Here is a 21,652-nt window from a genome sequence, read left to right as displayed (position 1 = left end):
TCCCTGGTCATTTGTCCAATCTTCCACTTCTTGTAAGCTTCTTTTTTGTGTTTAAGATCAGCAAGGATTTCACTGTTAAGCCAAGCTGGTCACCTGCCATTTTTACTATTCTTTCTACACATCTACACATTCCAGCCCTCTACACTTAACAACAGATGACCTAATAGTCCCTTCTAGCCTTAAAATATATGGAAGTACAAGGCAGCAGCAGACTCAGAAATCTCTGTGTGTTGTGTAGTCACTCCAGAGAGACAAAAAAACAGATAGGGTTAAAATATACAGTAACTCCTCACTTAAAGTCGTCCCAGTTAATGTTTCATTGTCACGTTTCTGATCAATTAGAGAACATGCTTGTTTAAAGTTGTGCAATGCTCCCTTATAACATCATTTGGCAGCCGCCTGCTTTGTCCACTGCTTGCAGGAAGAGCAGCCCATTGCAGCTAACTGGTGGGGGCTTGCAACCAGGGTGGACCGGCAGCACCCCATCAGCTCCCCATTCCTTTAAGTTCCCTGTGTGGCAGCCTCCCAGCAGGCTATCAATTGCTGGCAATTCAGCTGTCCCTCCCCCCACTGCCATGTGTTGCTCCTGCCCTCTGCCTTGAAGCTGCTCCCTGGAGCCTCCTTCTTGCTGTGTGGAGTGGGGAGGAGAGGGAGGCTAATGTCAGGGTGACCCCCTCCCCCTTGCTCCTTCACCCCACTTACTTCATCTTCCATAGAGCAGGGGGACACATGACAGGGTTCAGGAGGGAGGGAGCTTCCTGGCAGCAGCTGCCATCTGAGCTTGCTGATTTACTTTAAAAGGCAGTGTACTTAGAGTGGCGTCAACGTACTTAAAGGAGCAATGCACACCTCTTTCTCTCCCCCACATACAAGGTGTATGTCTCTGTCTGCCATGCGGTCTCCCCTCCCTCCATTCCTGCTGCCTTGTAGAGTGTAAGGCTACATTAACAATGAGTTAACCCTTGAGGGCTCAGCCAATTGCTAGTTCATCATTTAGCAGTAAGGTATTTCCTGGGAAATATCCCACCCTCTGACTTCACCACCTCAACCAAGCTTCAAAATCATCATAGCTGTTTACCAGTATTAAATTGTTTGTTTAAAACTAATACACTGTGTGTGAGTGTGTGTGTGTGTGTGTGTACATGTATGTGTGTGTGTATAGTCTTTTGTCTGGTAAAAAAAATGCCCCTGGAACCTAACCCACCCATTTACATTAATTCTTATGGGGATATTGGATTCGCTTAAAGTCGCTTTTTTCAGGAACATAACTACAACATTGTGAGGAGTTACTGTATTACAGTTACATCTTCTGAAGCCTTCAATTATTGTGGTAACATGTACCTCTAATACACTGTCATCTTAAGAGTTCTGCCTTTGGATTGATGACTCCAGCAGAAAGAGATTTTATTATAACTTGTGTTATTAGAACTCTTTTGGTTATGACATTATTAACATGTCTTATCAGTGTCCAAAATGTTAATTTTTAAAACCATAAAAGGGGATCATAAAACATGTTACAACTTCTAACAAACTTTTCTCTAAACTATATATACACTAAAGAATTACATACATAAGTTTCATATCTCATATGGTTTTATTATAATTTACAAGGAGTCCAAAGACAATGTTGCCATGTAATGTTTTTTGGAATAAAACTATAACTAAGCTCAAATTGAATTTTCTACAATATTTTGAAGGAAAAGAAAAATCAGATCAGTTCACAAACGACAATTATTAATTCTCTCACTCCAAAACACACACAGGTTTTAGGTAACTGTATCAGCCCCACTAAAATGAAGAATCTGGCACGACCTCTACTGTGGTGTCACTGCTACTTCACCATATTGCAGTGGAAATTTTACTAAAATGGCTGACTAAAACAATATTGTATACATTACATACAACAACAAAACTATGTTAGAAGAACATTATTTAGGCGGCAAAGTTGAAGTATTCAAAAATTAAGAAATTCCAACTGAAGGTTACACAAGAAACCTTAAGTTGGCCCCACCACATGTCCATCCTATGTACTGAATGAGGCAGGGGTCCTATGCAAAAAAATAGTACATAATCACATAATTAAGGATTGTATCTTAGTGCATGTGCCCTGGAGGGTGGGGCAGGGTGTCAAAAGAAAGAATTAAGGTCAACTGTAGGAAACTGTAAACCTGGAATTTCCAAATTATGGAGTGCTTCATTCTGCAATCTAAAATGTTATTTTAATTTCCTATGTTTGGTTCTGCTTTAGAGAAAAAAGCTACAAACAAATTCTACTATGTATAAGTACACACTGAGTCCTCCCCACCCCTCCCCCGCAAATCATGCATCATAAGTAGAGTTAATATTTTGTCACAGTTATTTTTAGTAAAAGTCATGGACAGGTCACAGGCAACAAACAAAAATTCATGGAAGGCTGTGACCTGTCCAAGACTTTCACTAAAAAGAACCAAGGGAAATGGCTGACTGCGGAGGGGAGACTGACAGCCTGAGTCCCACCACACAGTGGACTGACAGCTCCTGCCTCTGCCGGAGTTGGAGGGAAACAGCTTCAACTCCAGCTCCAGTTGCTAGGGGTGGGAGGACAGCTCCAGCCTCACCTGCTCACAGATCTGGCCCTGGCTGCAGGAGAGGGACAGCACTAGTCACTGGTGTGGACAGTTCAGCCGTAGCCACTTGGGGGATGGGGACAGTTCCAACCCTTGCGGCTGACAGCTCCAGCTCCAGACCCACCCCAGCTGCTGACAGATCCGGCCCCAGCCACTGACAGCTCCTCACCTCCATCAGCAGGACAGTGTGCATTACTGCTGTTGCTCTAGCAGTAGCATCAGCTTGACTTAAAATGCTTGTATATTTAGGTTTTTTAAACTATTTATTTATTTGTTTCCATACTGCCAAAATTACCCTGAGAAACAAAAACAAACGTTGAACAGAATTTCCAGGGAGAGAGAACAGGTACTCAGTAGGCCCCTTTCCAAATATCAAAGGCCTGCTGCAAGCAATGATCAAAGAAAAGGTCATAAGAATCTCTTGTAACAGAAAGTGTTAGGCAAACTCAATAAAGGGGGCACTATCAGCTCCCGCTCTAATATATGAATTAAGAATTAACTTATTTGATTTTCTTCGTCTCATAACACTTACCTGTTCAACTACTATGGCATTTTGTAGCGATGTACTCTCTTGCAGATGGGATACAAATGATCTCATATGGGACATAAAATCCTTGAAAGTAGAAACCTGTATATCGAGAGTAAAGAAATGATAAAATTCAGCAAAAGATGTTTTAGTTAACAACAATAATCAATAGTCCTTGCAAGGTGGGGAAAATACCAAAGAAACCCACCACAGTAGCATTTAACTTCAAGAAGGGAAAACTACAAAAAGATAAGGAAGCTAGTTAAATGGAAATTAAATGGAACAGGCGCAAGAGTGAAATGCTTGAAAACTGCATGGATATATTTAAAAAACACCATTATAGAGGCTCAAACTAAATGTATACCTCAAATTAAAAAAAAATAGTGAAGAACCAAAAAAAAAAAAAAAAGCCATCATAGCTAAACAGAGTAAAAGAGGAGATTAGAAACAAAAAAGGCACCCTTTGAAAATTGGAAATCAAATCCAATTGAAGAAAACAGAAAGGTGCATAAATTCTGGCAAGTCAAGCATAAAATTAGACAGGCTAAAAACCTGTGAAGAGCAACTAGCAAAAGACACAAAAAAGAAACAGCAGGTTTTTTTTTGTTTTTATTTTTTAAGTACAAGAGAAGCAGGAAACCTGCCAGTCAGTGGGGCCATGAGACAACTGAGGTTCTAAAATAAGACTCAAGGAAGACAAGGCCGTTGCAGAGAAGCTAAAGAAATTCTTTGCATTGGTCTTCACTGTGAAAGATGTGAGGGAGACTCCCAAATCTGACCCATTTTTTTTCAGGTGACAAATCTGAGGAATATTAAAGATGTTAACAGAGAAGATTTTGGAACAAACTGATAAATTAAACAGTAATAAGTCACCAGGACCAGATGGTATTCATGCAAGAGTTCTGAAGGAACTCAGATATGAAATTGCAGAACTACTAATTCTGTTATGTAACCAGAGAAAAGCTAATGTTATGCCAATTTTTAAAAATGGCTCCAGAGGCAATCCTGGCAATTATAGGCTGGTAAGCCTGACATCAGTAACAAGCAAATTGGTTGAAACTATAGTAAAGAAAGGAATTATCAGATATATAGATGAACATGATTTGTTGGGGGAAAGTCAACATGGTTTTTGTAAAGGGAAATGCTTCACCAATCTATTAGAATTCTTTGAGGGGGGTCAACAAACCTGTGAACAAGGGTGATCCAGTCGATATATTGTATTTGAAATTTCAGAAAACCTTTAACAAGGTCCTTCACCAAAGGCTCTTAAGCAAAGTAAGCAGTCATGGGATAAGAGGGAAGGTTCTCTTGTGGATCAGTAACTGGTTGAAAGATTAGAAGCAAAAGGGTAGAAATAAATGGTCAGTTTTCACAGTGGAAAGAAGTAAATAGCGGGGTCCCCACAAGGGTCCACACTGGGACCAGTGCTGTTCACCCTATTCATAAACAATCTGGCAAAAAGGGGTAAACAGTGAGGTGACCAAGTCTGCAGATGATACAAAATTACTCTAGTTAGTCCAAAGCTGACTGCAAAAGGATCTCACAAATCTGAGTCACTGAGCAATAAAATGGCAGATAAAATTCAATACTGATAAATACAAAGTGATGTACATTGGAAAACATAATCCCAACTATATATACAAAATGATGGGGTCTAAATTAGTTGTTAGCAGTCAAGAAAGAGATCTTTAAGTCTTCTTGGATAGTTCTCTGAAAACATCTGCTTAATGTGAAGGAGAAGTGAAAAAAAAAAGCTAAAAATGCAAGGAACCATTAGAAAATGGACAGATAATAAGACAGAAAATATCATAATACCACTATATAAATCCATGGTATGTTTACACCTTGAATACTACATCTCAAAAAAAAAGATGTATTAGAATTGGAAAAGGTATAAAGAACAGCAACAAAAATGATCAGGGGTATGGAACAGCTTCCCCATGAGGAGAGATCAGTAAGACTGGGACTGTTCAGCCTGGAAAAGAGATGACTAAGGGGAGGGATATGATTGAGGTCTGTACAAGCATGAATGGGATGGAAAAAACGATTAAGGAAGTATTATTTATCCCTTCAAATAACAAATAACACAAATATACAAAAATAACAAAAACAAAAACAAAAAAATGGTCACCCAAACAGGTTTAAAGCAAAGAAAAGGAAGTACTTCTTCACACAATGCACAGTCAACCCGTGGAACTTGTTGCCAGGGGATGTTGTGAAGGCCAAAAGTATTACTGGGTTCAAAAAAGAATTAAGTACATTTATGGAAGACAGCTCCATCAGTGGCTATTAGAAATGCTCTGGGTGTCCCTAACACTCTCACAGCCAGAAGCTGAGACTAAATGACAAGTGATGGATCACTTGGTAATTGCCCTGTTCTGTTCATTCCCTCTGCAGCATACAGCATCAGCCACTGTTGGAAGAAAGAATATTGAGCTAGGTGGACCATTGGTATGACCCAGCATGACCATTCTTATTCAGTGGGCCTAATTCTGTTGTGCTACATTCCAACCCATTAACTTAACCAGTCATTAAAACAATGGAAACTCCCAGTTTTCATATCACAAAGCGGAGAGTTGTTTAAAACACAGCATAAGTCCTTTGTTACCACAATCTTGCATCGTACTGTGACAGGCTGCAGGGGCAACAACAGTTATCCAGTGAAGAGGTAACTCAGACTCTCCTTTACTATTCGCCTTCCACAGGTGGTCAGGGAAAGGGGATAGAAGCTGTTGGGAAGCTTGGGGGAACGGGACTTGTCTCCTCCAGCAAGTTTCCCCTATAAAGTGTGGTTGTATATTTTATTTTTTGTTTTTTTAAGAATGTCCATGTATATGCTGACTAGATAATTAACTATCAGAGTGGTAGCCGTGTTAGTCTGGATCTGCAAAAGCAGCAAAGAATCCTGTGGCACCTTATAGACTAACAGACGTTTTGGAGCATGAGCTTTCGGGGGGGGAATACCCCTCGTCAGATGCATGTAGGGAATATTCCAGGGGCAGTATTATAGCAGGCAAGCTAGAGATAGAATTTTGTTCAATCAGAGGATGAAGCCTGTTCTAGCAGATGAGGGTGAAAACAAGGGAGGAGAAACTGTTTTGTAGTTGGCAAGCCATTCACAGTCTCTGTTTAATCCTGAGCGATGGTGTAAATTTGCAGATGAACTGAAGCTCAGCAGTTTCAGAAGTTTTTTTGCTGCAGGATGGCCACCTTAAGGTTCGCTATAGTGTGGCCAGGGAGTTGAAGTGCTCTCCACAGGTTTGTATTTACCAATTCCTAATATCTGATTTGTGTCCATTATCCTTTTCCATCAGAGGACTGTCCAGTTTGGCCCATGTACATAGCAGAGGGGCATTGCTGGCATATATTACATTGGTGATGTGCGGGTGAATGAACAGTGATGGATGTGGCTGATCTGGTTAGGTCCTGTGATGGTGTCACTGGTGTAGATATGTGGGCAGAGTTGGCATCGAGGTTTGTTGCATGGATTGGTTCCTGACCTAGAGTCACTATGGTGTGGGTGCAGTTACTGGTGAGATATGTTTCAGATTGGCAGATTGTCGGTGGCGAGGACGCCTGCACCTAAGGCCTGTGAAGTGTGGATCATTGTCCAGGATGGGTTGTAGATCCTGTGATGCATTAGGGGTTTTAGCTGGGATGTTATTGATGGCCAGTGGAGTCCTGTTGTTCTTTCTTGGCTTGTCTTGCAGTAGGAGGCTCTGGGTACACGTCTGGCTCTGTTGATCTGTTTCCTTATTTTCCTTGTGTGGGTATTGTAGTTTTGAGAATGCTTGGTGAGAGTTTTGTAGATGTTGGTCTCTGTCTGAGGGGTTAGAGCAGATGCGGTTGTACACTCAGTGCTGGCTGTGACAATGGATCGTGTGATGTGCCCGGGATGGAAGCTGGAGGCATGAAGGTAGGCATAGCGGTCGGTAGGTTTATATAGTGTGTTAGGTGTGCTCGTTTAATGTGACATCACTTATTTGCACCGTGGTGTCTACGAAGTGGACCCCCGTGTAGATTGGTCCAGGCTGAGGTGATGGTGGGGTGAATGGGGCTGTTGAAATTGTAGTGGAATTTTTCCAAAGTCTCCTTCCCATGGATCCATGATGAAGATGTCATCAATGTAGCGTAGTAGAGAAGGAGTGTGGGAGGACAAGAGCTGAGAAAGCGTTGTTCTAGGTCAGCCACAAAATATTGGCATATTGTGGGGCCATGTGGGTGCCCAAGCGGTGCCACTGATCTGAAGATATATATTGCCATCAAATTTGAAATAGCTGTGTCTGAGGATAAAGCATAGAGCTCAGCAGCCAGTTGTGCTGTGGCATCATCAGGGATACTGTTCCTGACAGCTTGTATTCCATCTTGTGTGGGGATGTTTGTGTAGAGTGCCTCTACATCCATGGTGGCTAGGATGGTGTTTTCTGGAAGGTCACCACGCATTGTAGATTCCTGAGGAAATCAGTGGTGTCACGGAGATAGCTGGGAGTGCTGTAGGAGAACAGTTCAACCTGTAGGAGAACACTTCAACCTCCCTGGCCACACTATAGCAGACCTTAAGGTGGCCATCCTGCAGCAAAAAAACTTCAGGACCAGACTTCAAAGAGAAACTGATGAGCTTCAGTTCATCTGCAAATTTGACACCATCAGCTCAGGATTAAACAGAGACTGTGAATGGCTTCCAACTACAAAACCAGTTTCTCCTCCCTTGCTTTTCACATCTCAACTGCTAAAACAGGGCCTCATCCTCCCCGACTGAACTAATTCGTTATCTCTAGCTTGCCTCCTTATATATACCTGCCCTGGAATTTCACTCACATGCATCTGACAAAGTGGGTATTCCCCCCCCGAAAGCTCATGCTCCAAAACGACTGTTAGTCTATAAGGTGCCACGGGATTCTTTGCTGCTTTATAGATAATTAAGCTAAGGCTTGTTAATTAAAAAAGATTAAACGATATGTCCAATACAGAAAAATTGTAATAGCAAGAATAAGAATTTAACTAGTCATACATGTCTTCTATAGTATTTTCTGATTTGTCCACTCATAGTAATCTTGATCACTGCATAGCGCCGTATGCAGTAGACTGTTCTTTTCTCGCGGATCTAAGATTTGAGAGACCACTTCCACAAGTTTATCATGAGGAATAGCATCATAGCCCCAGTGACATCAGCCTGAAATTAAAAAAAAAAAAAAAAATCAATCCCATATTATGCTACTGTAAGTACTCTCATACACATAAGAACAAAGCTAAGGTAAAAGGACAAAATTTCACAGGTGTATTAGGCTGGAGGAGGCCTGTGGGGCCAGTTAGTCCAATTCAGTAACAAAAATGAAAGGTTACTCTGTGTTCTCTCTGTTGAATAATCCATTCCCTTATTCAGACAAGTGGGACGCCCAACCATCAGCTTTAACTGAATTTAAGCTGTTATTATAAGGGGAGTAGAGCGGGAGACAAAAATACACATTGGGTTACATTTGTAGCAGCCAAGAGACTATGGAGTGAGCTTAGGTGTTGCACCTCCAAAGGAAAAGGAGGGTAGGCAGAAGGGAAGGCTCCAAATTTATCCAAAAGATTTACTAGTTAGAGGCAGGACCAAAAAAAAAAAAAGCAGCCTTTGAAGTAGAGTCAGGTACAGAAGCTGAAGCTTAGTGGGCTGGGCTTCCCACCAGAATGGAGCTCCTGAACTTCGCCCATCTGAAACCTTCACACATCCAGGTCATCTTTCACATCAGCATTTTGTACTCCGCACAGAATTCATATGGCCCATATTTTTCTGTGCCCCCCAAGCAGAAAAAAAAAAAATATGCCAGGGGACACACACTGTGACGTTACATTCCATATTCCTCATAGAAATATTGTTATGATATGAATATGGCATAACTAAGATATGTTTATGTAAGATGGGTCATGTGAGATATCACTGAAAAGGTTATGATTTGCTGAATTTGTTTATCCAATTTGTATGCATGTATCATTTCTGTATATAAAGTCAATAATATTGGAAAGGCTATGATTTACTGAATGTGTTTATCCAATTTGTATGCATGTATCATTTCTGTATATGGAGTTAGGGATATTAACTATGTAACAACTACAACTGTGTTTTCATCTGAGAAATGCCCACCATAGAGCAAAGAGCCTGAATGAGCCATTACGGAGGACAACAGAACTTTGAAAATGCTTATCTCACTCCTTCCTGAGAAGTTTCCTGGGATGCTGCATTGGCACTGCAGGGTCAGGTGACCCTGGACAATATCTTAACTTGCTGGTACTTTTCCACCATACGGGGATGGGGATCAAACAAAGGATTCCTGCCTTAGGTAAATTCTTTTTAAGGCTGGGGAGGGGGTTAATCTTGACTCTCCTTCATTGCCTGCCCAGGAAGGAAGACTGCTAAAAACACCTGGAGGAAAAGGCAGAGTTGAGTCCAGGCTGAGACAGGTGTCCAGTCTGTAAAGAGAAATAACTAACTCTAAGCTACAGAAACTCTGCAACCTGCCTAAAACAACATTTAGGGTGAGAAATTACATTTTGTTTCTTGAGTGTATTAAACTTAGTTTGCATGTTTTGTTTTATTTGCTCAGTAATTTGCTTTGTTCTGTTTGTTATCCCTTATAATCACTTAAAATTTACTTTCTGTAGTTAATAAACTTATTTCTTGTTCATTTCAAAACCTGGTTTGTGAAATTCACATCCAGGGTGAGAGAGAGGAGGCAAAAAGTTGTGCATCTCTCTCTCCACCTTGAGGGAGGGGGCAATTTTTATGAGCTTGCATTGTGCAGATCTTTCTATGTAGCGCAAGACAATATTATTTTAGGTTTACACCCCAAAGGAGTTGTGCACGTGAGTGCTGGATAAATCCTTGAGCTGAATCTTTCCACACAGAACTGATTTCAGTCTGTGTCGCAGCTGGGTGTGGCCTTACCTTTGTGTGTGCTAGAGAAGGCTTGAAGGCCTGGCACAGCAAGGACAGGGTGAGGAAGCCCAGAATGGTGACACGTATGGATGAACTGGGACCCCCGTACATCAGATGGCATCCCTGTACATCAGGCACCAATTCCGCAGCAGCCCATGCAGCACATCTGTTCCAGAGTGCCTGGAGCAGCCTCAGAGATGGGGAGGGAGGCTGGGGATGCGTGCCTGCACGGATGATCATCATTTGGGGGGTAGAGCTGGGGGTATGTGCATGACAAACAAGAGAGACTCTGTCCGTCTCATTTGCTACTGCAGCTCGCTGGCATGGAAGGGTAGGGCTTTTTATTATGCACAAAGCAGGCTAGAGGCAGAAATGTAGCAGCCTGCCTGTTAGTTAAATCATCTCATTCTCTGAGGCATAACTGTAGCAGCCTGACTGTGTAATAACGTTCTTAAAGTTGCTGTTGATGGTTAATTGTTCTCATTCTCTGAGGCAGAAATATAGCAGCCTAAGTAGTAACATTGTTAATGTTCCTATTGTTAGTTAATTATTCCCATTTGCTGTCAATTCCCCCAGGAGCATAAAACCTGTGAAAGTTTTAAGGCCCCTACGTTGCCAGAGTAATGTAAGAGCCTTATTATAAATGACAGTAAGGAAATAGTTACTTATATTCTTATGTTCTTCCTATGGAATTCTCAACTAGGAAGATTTATGTTCTTTTTCACTTTTTTCCTGTGCCGAAGTGGCACAGTGGGGTTAGATTTCAACTCAGGATTTATTTTATTTGCTTATTAAAAGACTTTGAATGCAAATAGAACATTTACGAAGCAGTCAATAAAATGTCAGGACAATCAGAATCAAGCACTTCCCAAAGTACCCAGCCAGGTCCAGGACAATGATTAGTAAAACTGTATGACTTTCACGTGTGAAAGTCTGAGCAATTTAAAATGACATTCTACTTTTTTTCCCTCTGTTTGGTGTTCTGTAATGTAATTTAAATGAAAATCCAGGATTATAACTGGAAAGCAGGGTATTAGTTACCAAGTATTTGTAACTTAACTTTCACGTGTTTAGGAAATGCTGAATAGTTATTGTGACATTTTTCTGTATTGTAGTTTAAATAAATTACCAAAACAATTGAAACTGGTGTGATTATACCGCATTTTTTCACAAAGAATTTTGCAAAATGTTGAATTTTTTGGCACAGAATCCCCCCAGGAGTAATTTTGGGTATGGCTACACTGGCACTTTACAGCACTGCAACTTTCGCGCTCAGGGATGTGAAAGAACACCTCCCTGAGCGCTGCAAGATACAGCGCTGTAAAGCCTCAGTGTAATCACTGCCGCAGCGCTGGGAGCACAGCTACACCTGTAGAGGATGTGGTTTATGTGCAGCGCTGGGAGAGCTCTCTCCCAGCGCTGGCGCTCTGACCACACACATACTTCAAAGCGCTGCCGCGGCAGCGCTTTAAAATTTCAAGTGTAGCCATACCCTTTGTTTACAGAGATACTGTTCTGATTCAAAATCCATCTGGCAAGTCTTCCCAAGCCCTGAACTTATGTTTTAAAGAAAATAGAATCCCAACCAACACAGCCACACCTGCTTATATACACTTATACAAAAAGTGCTAGAAGCTATTAAACAAGTACATACATGATCCATAATAGTTTGACTACTACCTGATTCAAATATTCTAGAAAAGAAATGAAACACTCCACTCACTAGGACAGAATCAGCATTATGGAAACAGAAAAATCCAGTGAAAGCAGCTCCCTGTGCTGCATTTAGAACATCAGATGTTGCTGAAAAACAATTGTACACTCAGCTCATGGCTAGTAAAAAAGTTTACCTTTAAAGAGACATCTCAAAGAAAAAAGTGGTCCTAAATAATATTAAAAAAAATAATAAAAGCCTTTATTATTTCAACAAGATCAGTTTCAATAATAGATGGAAAAAAATAATGGAAACATACCTTCACATAGTAGAAACGAGGTATTTTATCATTTGATTCAAGAACTTCAGAAACAAACTTCCTCCATATTTTATATATATCATCTTTCCCAAACACTGAGGAGCCTAGGAGACGGGTGTTTTCGGTTCGTTCATAATTCAGAACACTAAATAGATTTTTAAGTTGAGTGTTGAAATAATGAACCTATGGGTAACCAAAAGCCAAACTTAAAATGTTATATTTCACGTTCAGTATGTAGATTTTACTTACAAAAAAATGAGCACCTGGGGCTCTCTAATAATTACTGAAATCACAGAGTGTTAAAAAAAGGCAAAGACAAAATTGACTCATATCTTTACTATATTTTCTCTAGTAAGCTGGACTACACAAAAAACCTCAATGATGCTTTAATGGTCATAGTCACAGAAACTGCCTCAAAGCTTTTATTCCTGTTGCAAACAATTTTACATTACATAACTATCTTGCAGCCAATCAGAGCTGTACACAACTCTCTCTGAAACCAACAAATGACATCCAAGAGTTGTCAGAGCTGGCTGCTCAAGATGCTGAAGACCACAAAATTGCCTCCTCAGGATTCCCACCTCTTGCTTGTCTCAGAGTTTGGGGATTAGGAATCCTCCCAAATTTGTATACAGACTGCAGAGTTCTCACCCTCTCAAAGTTATATGTTAATCATGACAAAGGTGTACAGAAATTTGGAATTTCCAAATTTTTTTGGTGTTTCAGAACATGTTTTTACACTGAAAAATCAATTATAAATTTCAACAAAAAGCTCTGAAAATCAAGCAGATTAGATTTTATTTCTTTACTATAACAATTCTACTGATCTGATTTTACTTTAACGGTTTACATAATAAGATTAGTAATTAATTTTAACAAAATTACTAGCTAATTTACTTCTCAAATTTTATTTTATTTTTAAAGTTTGTCTTTGGTTAATGGTGAAAGTCACACTCTGTCACTAATCACATCCAGACAATGACCACAAAAGCCCCACATTTAAAAAAACAATTTGCACCTGCAATGCAAAATCTGCTCCCTAAGTTGTACTGCTGGTGTAAAACTAGGTACCTGCATCTGAAGTTACCCCATTATAGGTAGAGAAAAGGTACAAATTATACACAGAAAAGGGATACTGGGTCACATACTTCTTGTACAGAATAGGTTGCATGGTTGCTACTAGCAGATCAGGCACCTGTATCAGATACGGACAGACTACAGAGATTACGTCTCAGAGACACTTATCAGATGTATTCACTATAAGATTCTTTAATGCTCTGCCAAGTATGCTAAGGTTAGTTTAAGTAAGGCATTTTTATGTGGTTGACCACTATAATACAATTTAGCATTCCATTACCTCTCACTCTTTAAAGTTCTACATTCCTACCATTTACAAATATACAGTATCACACTATCTTTGAACTTCAGTAAGTATTAGTCTGTTAAATGTCTCTGAATCATACTGGTTTCTAAATACATGGCCTGAATGCATAATGGCTTAGTCATCTGACTATCTACTAGTTGCAACAACTGCCTATGGTCAGTTTGGAAACCTTGAGTCTTCTTATTCTGCATCCACCATCTATAGAGTTTCCTCTGTTGATTACTCCCCCTGAGGAACAAACTGAAGTTGTCAATAGTTTCTCTTGAACTCTCCACTGTCAGTCTTGATCACATATGATCTGGGCCCTGAATTATTTTTCTTTACGAAGCTGGAGTTGTCCAACGTCATTGTCCACCCAATTTGTATGGTTCAGCATTATCTGCTAAGCTAACTTTTACAGGATCTCCTTTCAAATGTCTAATAACATCAACTCTGTTGAATTCCTCCTTTCTTACTAGGCCCATCATGGCTGCCATCCTGCAGCTGAGAAGGTTGTTGGTCTTTGATCACATGTATTCTGAATGCAAAGCTTTTGTCTTTGTAAGTTGTTTTTGAGGTGAACTGGCCCAGTTCAGAATACCTCCAGGGCTAGTGAGAGCTGCTGCAGGTGACTCTAGCTCTTTGAGGCATTTAAGGCAATTGTAAGCCCCTTCTGAGATGACTTCAAGAAATCGATAGTCTTGTCATAAATATTCAATTTCACTCTCCAAGCATGTTTTGTGTAGTCACAAGTGATAGACCCCAGAGTTTTATAATGACTTTTAGCCATCCTGCTGTTTAGAGATTCTAAGCTAGTTTCAGGTTTTTCAAGTTATTCCTGCCTTTTCTTCTGCTGTTTGAATAGTTCAGACTCTTTGCTTTCTGTATAGCTGTGGATAGAGTTAAGTATGCCTGTAATAGTAGCTACTGTGAAAAAAATTTATCTGTTAGCTCAGGCCTACACAGCATGCGGCCCGCGTGGGCTCACTGTGTGGCCTGCGGGGGGGGAAGGGGCAATGAGTAGGCAAGCGGCAGGTGAGGGAAGGGGCCTGAGGAGGCGAGCGGGCGGGCAGTTGGGCAGGTGAGCTGGTGGCAGGGGAGGGGGCCTGAGGAGGCGAGCTGGGGGGCAGGTGAGCTGGCAGCTCACTGCTGCTCTGCCTCCTCCCCTTGAATGCTCCACTCCGCTTCTCCCCTGGGAGGGCAGAGAAGCAGTGTGGCAGCTTTGCGCTCAGTCCCAGCAAGGCAAGAGACCAGAGCCAAGGTGAGCTGGGGCGGGGGGGGGCGCCCCACACCGAGTAGGTAACCCGCGGTAGGGGGGGGGGCATGCAGGGGAAGCTCCCCTCCCCAGCTCACCTCTGCTCCGCCTCTGCCTGGGCCTGAGCATGAAGTCACTGCTTGCTTCTCAGCCCTCCCAGGCTTCCGCAAAACAACTGATTTGCGGGAAGCAGGGAGGCGCGTGAGCTCGACTCACCCCGGTGTTCCAGGTGCTGCACTGCACGGCACTGGCATGGCCTAGCTCCAGCTAAGGGCGCAGCTGCAGCGCCGCAGCCACTCCAGGCAGTGCGGTAAGGGGCAGGGACGGGGGGGGGTTGGATGGGGGCAGGGGGTTCGGGGTTGGTTGGGGTGGGGAGATGGAATAGGGGTTGAGGCAGTCAGAAGGCAGGGAACAGGGGGTGAATGGGGCAAGGTCCCAAGGGGGCCCATCAGGAATGAGAGGAGGGGTTGGATGGGGTGGCAGGGGGCAGTCAGGGGACAGGGAAGGGGGGTGGATGGGTCAGGAGTCCCAGGGGGCAGGGGTGGGCCACGACCCCCTTGTGGGGTACGAGGGAACCAGTTGTTAAGATTTTGGCAGCTCATCACTGGCCGGGGGGTGGGAGGCTGAGGAGACGAGCAGACAGGCAGTTGCTGGGGGTGAGTATGCGAGCCGGGGAGGGGAAGGCTGAGAAGGCGAGTGGGGGTCTGCAGAGGCGAGCAGGTGGGCACTGGCGGAGGGGGCAGGTGAGCTGGTGGGAGGAGGGCTGAGGCGAACGGGCGGGCAGTTGCAGGGGGTGAGCTGGCAGCGGGAGAGGGGGAAAGGGGTGAGGGCCTGAGGAGACGAGCTAAGAGTCGGTGGCTGACCTGTTCTACTGATCTGTTCTGGCTCCCATCCCCTCTCTAAGGGTTGCAGCTGTCTGGAGGTGCCTGTCTTCCACGCCTTCCTCAGTCACACCTCATTCATTCAACAAGGCTCAAAGTGGGGAGAAGATCTCATTCTACGTCTAGCAAAAAGACATTTTTCTTTTACCTTAATTATACTACCTTAGGGGCTCGCTATAACATATTACCAAGGTTCAATACCGCTGTTTTGGTGGGGTGGGGCTAGGGAAGGAGGGTTTGTTTCCACAGAGCGGGTGGCACCTGGGGGGGGGGGTTGTTTCAGGGAGGCTGGGCAGCGTTGGGGGGGGTGTTCAGCAGGTGGGGGTTGGCCATCAGCTGTTTTCTTTGGAGTAATATGGCCCTCGTCACATTGAGTTGTGCAGACCTGTGTTAACCCAATAACCAGCCTGTCTCTGATATCTTCATGTTTTCAAGTTCCAAAAATCTCAGTTTTCAGCCATTCAACATTTTCCTCTGGTTCTTGAATTCTCTGTTGAAAACATCGTCTTTCATAACCTACATTTCTCAGAGGTATAATGTATGCACCAAACATAGCCAGAACCATTTCAGAGTCTCTTTTCTGAATGTATTCAGTAAAATCAAAGGATTTAAAGAAATGTTCTGCTTCTTGCCCATAGCATAAATTAAAGATGATGCCTGTTACCTTGTTTGCAATGCGAAATCTTGCAAAATACTGCTTCCAATCTACCCCTTGTGAAAGTCTGTCACAGCTGAAGTTCTCTGGGTCACTGAAGAGTGATAGACTGACTACAGAGCTTACTTCTCAGAGAGATTTACACCAGAGATGTTCACTGTTAAGATCCTTTAATGCTCTGCTAGATATGGCTAAGGTTAGCTTAAATAATTTTACACATAGCACCACTTACTGGCTGACCAGCACAATGCAATTTAACATTCCATTACATACTGTCCTGAATCCGGGGCGTGTGTGTGTGAAAATCTGCACACACACTTCAAAGTTTTTAAATAAGTCTGTTAAAAAAATTAAGCTGCTTGAAAATTTTCAAAATATTTTTGATCAACTTGAGAGAGCCAAAGATTTTTGAAAATTCAAAATGTTCTCCTGCAATTTGGTCTGTTGCTGCACAAGCCAAGTTCTGTACTGGAGAACCATCAGAAAACAGGGTGGATGACAGATCTAATCCACTTTGGTGAACATACCTGAAAAATCTTAAAAGACTCAGATGGGATCTTTGAAAAGACTATCAAATTTCCCAAAAAAGCAGCAGAGTCCTGTGGCACCTTATAGACTAACAAGACATTTTGGAGCATGATGCATCCAACGAATTGGGTATTCACCCACGAAAGCTCATGCTCCAAAACATCTGTTAGTCTATAAGGTGCCACAGGACTCTTTGCTGCTTTTACAGATCCAGACTAACACAGCTACCTCTCTGAAACTTTCCCAAAGCACTCAGATCTATTAAGAGAGACCTTCACAGAACTTTAAAAATCTGTTTCTTTCCTGACATTGCAATTAGAGTATGCAATTGGGGGAAAAATGTCCTGATTCAAATGAAAAGATTACCTTGACCTTTCAAAAGGAGTTAGTATAGTTCCACATGATAAAATTCCTATTTCATTTGTGCCTTTTTAAAAAGAAATTAGGGAAAATGTAGCATAAAAAGCTACGTCAAAAGAAAGCTAAGGTTGCAAAGTTGAGCACTCAAGAGCTAGGAACTGCCTGGCCAATGTCAATTCAACCTGCTTGAACATATGTATTGAGTATTTAATTACATGATCACATACTATTTTTTTCACAGGCCCCTGACTCTTTCACTGCATAGGATGGACCTGCTGAGGGGATGAATCAGGGCTGTGTAGTGAATGGGGCTGGTATCTGTAGGGCTCTGGCCCCATTTGTTTCTGAAGTTGGAAAGTGTGCAGTAAATAAGACAGGAGATTCGCAGGAAAAGAAATGATGGTCTTGTGGTATAGGAAGTTAAATGACATTCTGGGGAAACTAATTCTAACCCTGCTTCTGCCAAAAGAATTCTTGTACGTTGCTGGGCAAGTCACTTATATCAAATTTTTCATAAATGGCTATTAATTGTATCCCTCATTTCATGGATGCCCAATCAGACACAAAATGCCAGATTTGCAGAAATGCTGAGTATTCGCAATAGCAACTGAAGTCAATTGGAGCTGTATTTGGAACATATAAAGTATGATAAAAATGTTAAATATTCTAAAGAGTAGGCCCTAGGCACATCAATTTGGGAATCTCAAATTACTTCAACAATTTTGATTCTGATATTCTTCTGTGCCATAGTTCCCCATCTGTAAACTGGGAGTAGTACCCTCTCATTTTACCCAGGTACTGTGAATATTTGTGACGCACTCTGATTCTACGGTGAGAGCATCACAGAAAAACCCATAAGGAAATTATTAATTCAGAGTTTTTCACTGCAGGATTTGGACTGTTTGTCCAGTATATGGTCGCATCCTTTATTTACTGCAACGAATATTGAAATAAATGTTGAATAACTGTTCATTCAGTTAACACTAGTAAAACTACACACTGAATGAATCCAGGGTGAGGAAAAGGGGAGGGTGCGTGGGGGGATTTGTACGTGAGCTTGTAATTAAAAAGATGGTCATAATGCATATGCATGAGGGGCCCAAAATAGAGCTGCATGACCAACCTTAGTTTTGGCATTTCCTGACTTTTGAGTGCCTGAGTTTGCAATCTTATTTTAAAATTTATTTTATTTATACATAATAATATAAACAACTATCCACAACCCCCTTGGATATTAGTTACAATGTGACCAAAAAGAACATAGGCAAATTCAGAATACAGTGACCTTCTTGTCTCTGCTTTTCCTGTTCAATGTTTTTGCTCCAAAAACAGTGTTCACTTTTACTATAGGTCGCAACCCATTTGGTTTAGGGATGAACCGAAGTTTTGATGCCATAGGAATACATTTCTTCTGCTGTACTTTTTCAATTTCCTCTGCAGATAATGCACGAAGATGCACTTTGGCAAAATGGTTTCTAAAATAAAAATGGACATTAAGTTTAAAGGGACTTAAATGCAATAAATTGCATATATTTTATCTTCCAAGTGAAGTATTCAGTTTCAGGAAATAATCACATATATTCAGTTATCTTACCAAAGGATAATCCAAGAAAACAGATTATGCTAAAAGCATTATTCAGAATAGAATTAAGGTTCCTGTCCATACAGACTTTGTCTCCTGAACATCAGCTGGAGATGATTCTTGTGCAAGAGAAACAGTTATAAGCAGAGAGGGCTGATGCCCAAAATCATCTCTCCCTTGCTATCAACCAGCAGCGTCAACAACACTTGAAGAAAGGAAATAGCATTGGACTGGGGAGTGGGGGGGATCCTGACTGAAGGATTCAACCAGTAAGGCTGTTGGAACTTGTGGTGACAGAGACCTTTGCTTTGAATTCACTTAGCTTGTTAAGTCAGGGCTGGTCTACACTGGGGGCGGGGGGGAGAAATCGATCTAAGATACGCAGCTTCAAAGTATCTTAGTTTGACTTACCTGGCCGTCCTCACAGCGGTGAGTCGACTGCCATGGCTCTCCCATCGACGCTAATTACTCCTTCGGGCGTCGATATACGGCTCGATTTATCGCGTCTAGACGAGACACGATAAATCGATCCCCGATAGATCGATTACTACCTGCCGATCCAGCGGGTAGTATAGACATACCCTTAGGTATTAGTTGCGTTTTATCTTTTAGTTCTTGGTAACCAGTTCTGACTTTTATGCCTCATGACTTGTAATCACTTGAAATCTCTCCTTCTGTAGTTAACAGATCTGTTTTATTTTTTTTATCTAAAACAGTATGTTTGGATTGAAGTGTTTGGGAAACTTCTTTTGGAATAATAGGATTTGTGCACATCATTTTCTATTAATAAAATGACTGACTTTATATGAGCTTATATTGTCCAGGAGAATGCTGGGCAGTACAAGATGCACATTTCTGGAGGGAAGTCTGGGAATGGCAGTTTGCTCATGTCAGCTGGCTATAGCACTCTTACAATATAGCTGGGAGTGATTTACATGCTGGAGGCTGAGTGTAATCAGACCAGGAGTGGTTGTTCTCACAGCGAAGCAGTATAAAAGGCACTCCAGCTTGGAGAATTGAGGGGGGACAGTTGTCTATGAGTCCAGATTGAGTAATGTCACACATAGGCATAAGGACCCACCTGCATGGATCAGATTTTAGGATGGGGCCACAAGGTGCAGAGTCCCATTCAAGTAAATGGGTCTGTATGCAGAGCTCCAATTCCACGGATCACACTGCAGTGTTGCTAGTGTGTGTTTTATTTATTTTTTTATTTTTTTGTAAACAAAATTTCCTGGTCTTAACAACTTTCTGTACAGATTTTCTTTTTTAAACACAAAGTTGAAAACACTGTTAGTATTTATTAAGTTCAATATTTCATGTTATTTAGTTACCTTAGATGCTATTAATTAAATATAAAATACATGAATCTTTTGTAATGTATTAAGTGTAAAAGTTTATGTGTTTGTGCACATTAAGGTTTCTAGTTTGAACCCAAGATATGATATGCCAAACAATGCTCATTATTATTATATAATATTTATAATGTGTTTTGCCCAGAAGATCCAACAACTGTGGACCTATTGTTTTAATTGGGCCTATAAATTTGGCCTAACTGTGAACTCAAGTTATGAGAAGTGAAGGTTAATGGAATGTTGCAATAATCTATAACAAGTGTTGATAGGAAAAGGTGTAAAAAAGAAAGACTGAATTAGTCCAAACAAAAAGGCCTACTGATATATCTCAAGGGCTCTTACAATCATGCCTGGTCAACAAGAAAAGTGTGAAACTGGACTCAAATTGGTGTGTCAAAAACTAAGCCTAACTGGTGGACAAAATTATGATTTAATTCGGGATTGGTCCTGCTTTGAGCAGGGGGTTGGACTAGATGACCTCCTGAGGTCCCTTCTATGATTCCATGAAAATAATAAGCGGATGGACTATTATGCCCTTCACTTCCTTTTGGGGCTGTTTAAAAAACAAGAAAAAAGACTTTGGGAGGAAAATACAGATGAATGGACAGAGGCTACTGGCAATGTTGGCAGGGAAGGAGAGAACTTCACCATCATGGTTGCCACCTCATCTCTTAGGAACCTGGGCCTCATTATCCTGATCGTGAGAGATATTCTACTAGACTAAGCCAGAGAGAGAGACCCAGCATCACCACTTTTAACGTCTCTGACTGAAGCCCAACCACCACCTGCACCACGAGAGACTCTCACCTTTTCCTTCCAACATCCCGCCGCTCCCATGTCCTTTTCCTTCCTTATCTTATTTAACCACTTTCCTATCCCCCTTTTTTTCTTCTTCTTTCTAATAAGAATCTAGCTTAGCCAGCCAAGACTGCATATTTTGCAACACTGCAATAAGCCTGTGACTAGAAATAGAACTAAAACAATGTCCTAAACAGCAATGCTGGTACAAATTTGACAGGTCTTAGGGAAGCTGATAAGCCCATGTGCTTTGCCTGTGTTTTTCTAACAGTAAAGCTGCAAGTAAAAGTCAACATCAGAGACAAACACTGCATTTTCTATCTTTGCTGTTCTTTTGTCTCCCTTGTGTGTGTGTTTGTCTTGTTTTGTCTTCTTAGGAAACGGGATCAGACTTTAACAACAACAGTAACAGTGACAGCTCCAGCCTATCTGAACTAACTTCTTTTTTCCCCAAAAAAAGAGTTACAACCTTTGGATAGGCCATCAGACCAAGGGGGTTTCCTTCTAAAAACTCTCTTCAGCTAAAGGGAAAAAGAATGGGAACAAGAGATATTGTTAAAATGAAAGCCTTAATGTTTTGTATTTCAGATACTACATTGTTTTTTCATTTTTGTATCTTTAAAAGGTGTGTGTTTGCCATGGTATTAAACAGACTGAGTTCTCTGCATACCAAACCCCAAACTTTGTTTAAAACTGTTTAATGATGGACAGTGACTGGATTATGTTAACATATACTCCATATAATCATTGGGTCAGGTATTGTACCAACACATATGAAGATACAGTAGTTGCCACAAAGACCTTATCAGTGTTAATTTGGCCAAATTGTACATACAGTACGCTAATCTATT

The 21,652-nt window shown here is 41.5% G+C and overlaps 1 protein-coding gene across 1 annotated transcript in view; it reads right to left on the bottom strand.

The window, feature by feature from the left end:
- TERT (telomerase reverse transcriptase) overlaps positions 1–21,652 on the bottom strand; it is a 121,251-nt gene that overhangs the window by 88,176 nt on the left and 11,423 nt on the right. Inside the window, 6 exon segments of the mRNA XM_032766727.2 lie at positions 3,139–3,234; positions 8,144–8,218; positions 8,220–8,290; positions 8,293–8,305; positions 12,025–12,207; positions 18,352–18,541. Of these exon segments, the coding sequence (XP_032622618.1) occupies positions 3,139–3,234; positions 8,144–8,218; positions 8,220–8,290; positions 8,293–8,305; positions 12,025–12,207; positions 18,352–18,541 (628 nt within the window).

This window comes from Chelonoidis abingdonii, chromosome 2 (genome assembly GCF_003597395.2).
Source record: "Chelonoidis abingdonii isolate Lonesome George chromosome 2, CheloAbing_2.0, whole genome shotgun sequence".
NCBI lineage: Eukaryota > Metazoa > Chordata > Testudines > Testudinidae > Chelonoidis > Chelonoidis abingdonii.
This window is presented reverse-complemented; position numbering and strand designations above follow the sequence as displayed.